Source organism: Otolemur garnettii, unplaced genomic scaffold (assembly GCF_000181295.1).
Source record: "Otolemur garnettii isolate 467f Iridium unplaced genomic scaffold, OtoGar3 scaffold00189, whole genome shotgun sequence".
In the NCBI taxonomy this organism is placed as follows: domain Eukaryota; kingdom Metazoa; phylum Chordata; class Mammalia; order Primates; family Galagidae; genus Otolemur; species Otolemur garnettii.
This window is the reverse complement of record NW_003852584.1, coordinates 1,707,161-1,710,622: the sequence shown is the minus strand read 5'-3', so window position 1 is coordinate 1,710,622 and position 3,462 is coordinate 1,707,161. Positions and strand designations below refer to the sequence as shown.

Sequence of the window (3,462 nt, the reverse complement as noted above, 5' to 3'; positions counted from 1 at the left end):
AAAAAAAAAAAAAAAAATTACAAACATGGGCTGGGCGCCCATAGCTCAGAGCTTAGGGTGCTGGCCACATGCTCCAGGGCTGTGGGTTTGAACCCAGCCACGGCCTGCTAAAAACATAAATAAATACACAGCTGGGCATTGCAGCAGGTGCCTGTAGTTCTAGCTACTAGGGAGGCAGAGGCAAAAGAACTGCTTGAGTCCAAGAGTTTGAGGTTGTGGTGAGCTATGATACCACGGCACTCTACCAAGGGTGACAAAGTGAGACTCTGTCTCAATAAAAAATAAAAAGTTACAAACATCAAATATCCAGAGGAAAATTCGGGGGTGAAGATAAGGTAGGAAAGTGTCTTTCTGCCCAAATACTACCTAATAGTTCATGGCAAGTATTTCCATGTGCCACGAAACAGTTCATGTCAGAGCACAGGAAGTGTGATGCAATGTTGACAGAGAACCCACAAACAACAGTTTGTTGATGTCTGCTATAAACCCCCAATGAGTTACACCCAGGAAGTTTAGACCAGGGTAAAAAGTAAAGCCTAGTAAGTAAAATTCTTACTAATCAAATCTCCTTCACTCATTTTACCTTCAATAAACTTGAGCCAGTCACATACAAGTTCAAAATGCTATCTCCTATCTCCAAAACCCTTCAAGTCCCATTTTTAGACATTACTTATCATTCACAACAGAGTCTGGGCAGCACTTCACAATCAACTACCAATATTTCTGCAGCATATTGAAGAAAGAGGCACCATAAGTAGGTTGAAGACCATAAGTAGCCTCTTGTTACTTTAGGCCAGATGACTAAATCTGGGAAGAAAGTATGAAAATTTTTAAGTGTTTCAGTCTTGTTTGTAACTTTGGAATTATGAATGTGGGACAGTGGACCTGTAATAATTTTCTTCCCAGTGGAAAAGATTGTAAGATATCCTCTTTACTAAGCTATGCTTCCACTTAACAGGATAAGACATTTTGCGTCTTCCTATACTGCAAAACATTTCTGGAATATCTGAAACATATAGCCATACAATAGAGTAATTGGTACTTTTAAAAATAATACCATAGCCAGGCACGGTGGCTCACACCTGTAATCCTAGCACTTAGTAGGCTGAGGCGAGCAGACTGCCAGAGCTCAGGGGTTTGAGGCCAGCCTGAGCAACAGCAAGAGCCCATCTCTAAAAATAGCCAGGCATTGTGGCACCTATAGTGCCAGCCACTCTGGAGGCTGGAGCAAGAGAATTGTTGAGCCCAAGAGTTTGAGGTTGCTGTGAGTTATGATACCACAGCACACTACCAAGGGTAACAAAGTTAACACTCTGTCTCAGAAAAAAATAAAAATAAAGGCTGGGCACGGTGGCTCACGCCTGTAATTCTAGCACTCTGGGAGGCCATGGTTTGCTTGAGCTCATGACTTCAAGACCAGCTGGAGCAAAAAAGTGAGACCTCCATCCCTACTAAAAATAGAAAAACTGAGGCAAGAGGATCACTTGAGCCTGAGTTGGAAGTTGCTGTGAGTTATGATGCCAGGGTAACAGCTTGAGACTCTGTCTCCAAAGAAATAAAAGATAAAAACAAAAACAATGCTGGAGAATATGTACTGACATGAAAAAATGTTCACAAAGGTGAGAAAAAGCAGTTTAGGAAATGCTATCATTGCTTAATACCATTTTCAACTTTAAAAAAGAGGGTAGACATCGGGATGGCACCTGTGGCTCAAAGGAGTAGGGCGCCAGCCCCATATGCTAGAGGTGGTGGGTTCAAACACAGCCCTGGTCAAAAACTGCAAAAAAAAAAAAAGGGGGGGGAGACATATACATTTATAGGGTATAAATTAAAACAGATTATATAATATATGGCTGATAAAACTATCAAGATCTTTTTTTAAAAACTTGTTTTTGCTTATCTGTACTTTCTCAATTTTCTATAGTGAATATCTAATACTTTTACATAGGAAAAAAAGACAAAATTTATTTATAAATTAACAAACCCAACTGGAATTAGAAACAATGCTTAAAAAGTTCTTACCTCCGATGATACAGATATATTACAGGAAAATAAAAGAAGTGTTTCTGTTTTCTGCACTTCCCCTGGTTCCACCAACAGTTAATTGCCACAAACAACACCTGCAGAGTCAAAACAGGTTTCAGACGACTATGAATAACAACTGAAAATTATGAAGATTTAAAAACTGAAATGATAAAAATGGAACTATTTCTCTCTCATGGAAACAAAGTACAAAAAAACTATTTTCAGCTTTCAAAGAAGGTCATCATTTACCACTAAACCAAAAAGAAAGACACACTCTCATCTTCAATGTCCAGCTAAGACTTGAAGTCTGGCCCAAAGGAAAATTATTCACTCTGTATTCTAAACTAAGAGCCGATGAGCTTTTTCAAAGCATGAGTCACTAAACTTTAGAGGGATATGAAGCATCTGAAAAAGAAAATGTTACTCCAAGTAAAACATCACAAATGTCAAAGGACCTTTTCAACAACTATTTCAAAAACTAAAAAAGATAACTGATAATTACCCTCTACAAGGTGGCACTGAATAGTAGAAATATGGATGAAATACATACTTATAGACAGGTGCTGAAATTTTTAGAGAGAAATGTCCCTTTGTCTGTAATTTGCTTTGATATGTACCAAAAATCAGATGGACTGAAGCAGTCTCTGGCACTACTGCCATTTTGGGCTGAACGATTATGAGGGAGTGTGGTTATGTCTGTTTTCATCATGAGGGGGTATCCTACAAACAGGATGTAGAATAGAGATGGCTGTTTAACAGCTTCCCTTACCTTTACCCACTAGACACCAGTAGCACCCCCCTCTCAAGTACTGACAACCAAAAATGTCTGTACAAGTAGTGGGGTAGGGGGAGAAATTGCCTCCATTTGAGAAGCCCTGGATTAGAGGGATGATTAGATAGATGGAGACATAAATTAAGCACAAGAATATATGTATAGAACTTACGTGGTGGGTAAACGTAAAATTCTTTCATCTTTGCTATACATTTGAAGATTTTCATAATAAATTATTGAAAAAATACGAAGGCAGACTACAAATGAAAATTCACTTTTTGATGCTTTTACACCTATACTAAAACCAGCAATACTGCTTAAAACTTAACAGCAATTTCTGTAGAGCTCCTTTTAGAGCAGTGGCTCTCAAACTTCCTAATGCCTCCTAATGCTGCGACCCTTTAATACAGTTCCTCATGTTGTGGTGACCCCCAACCATAAAATTATTTTCACTGCTACATCATAACTGTAATTTTGCTGTTATGAATAGTAATACAAATATCTGATACGCAGGATGTATTTTCATTGTTACAAAGGGGTCGCGACCCACAGGTTTAGAACCACTGTTTTAGAGTCTATTTATGAGACAAAAAAAGCAACATCTTCATGTAAGGTTGACATCTCATTTCTCACTCAAAATTAGGGCACAATCTACCATGTTTACT

The 3,462-nt window shown here is 38.4% G+C and overlaps 1 protein-coding gene across 4 annotated transcripts in view; it reads right to left on the bottom strand.

Annotated features, from left to right (window-relative positions):
- Positions 1 to 3,462, bottom strand: part of TXNDC11 (thioredoxin domain containing 11) — a 69,137-nt gene that overhangs the window by 53,946 nt on the left and 11,729 nt on the right. For all 4 annotated transcript variants that reach the window (XM_003800898.2, XM_023507557.1, XM_023507556.1 and 1 more), the window contains exon 3: positions 2,023 to 2,120. In XM_003800898.2, the coding sequence (XP_003800946.1) occupies positions 2,023 to 2,120 (98 nt within the window). The remainder of the gene's footprint in view (positions 1 to 2,022; positions 2,121 to 3,462) is intronic.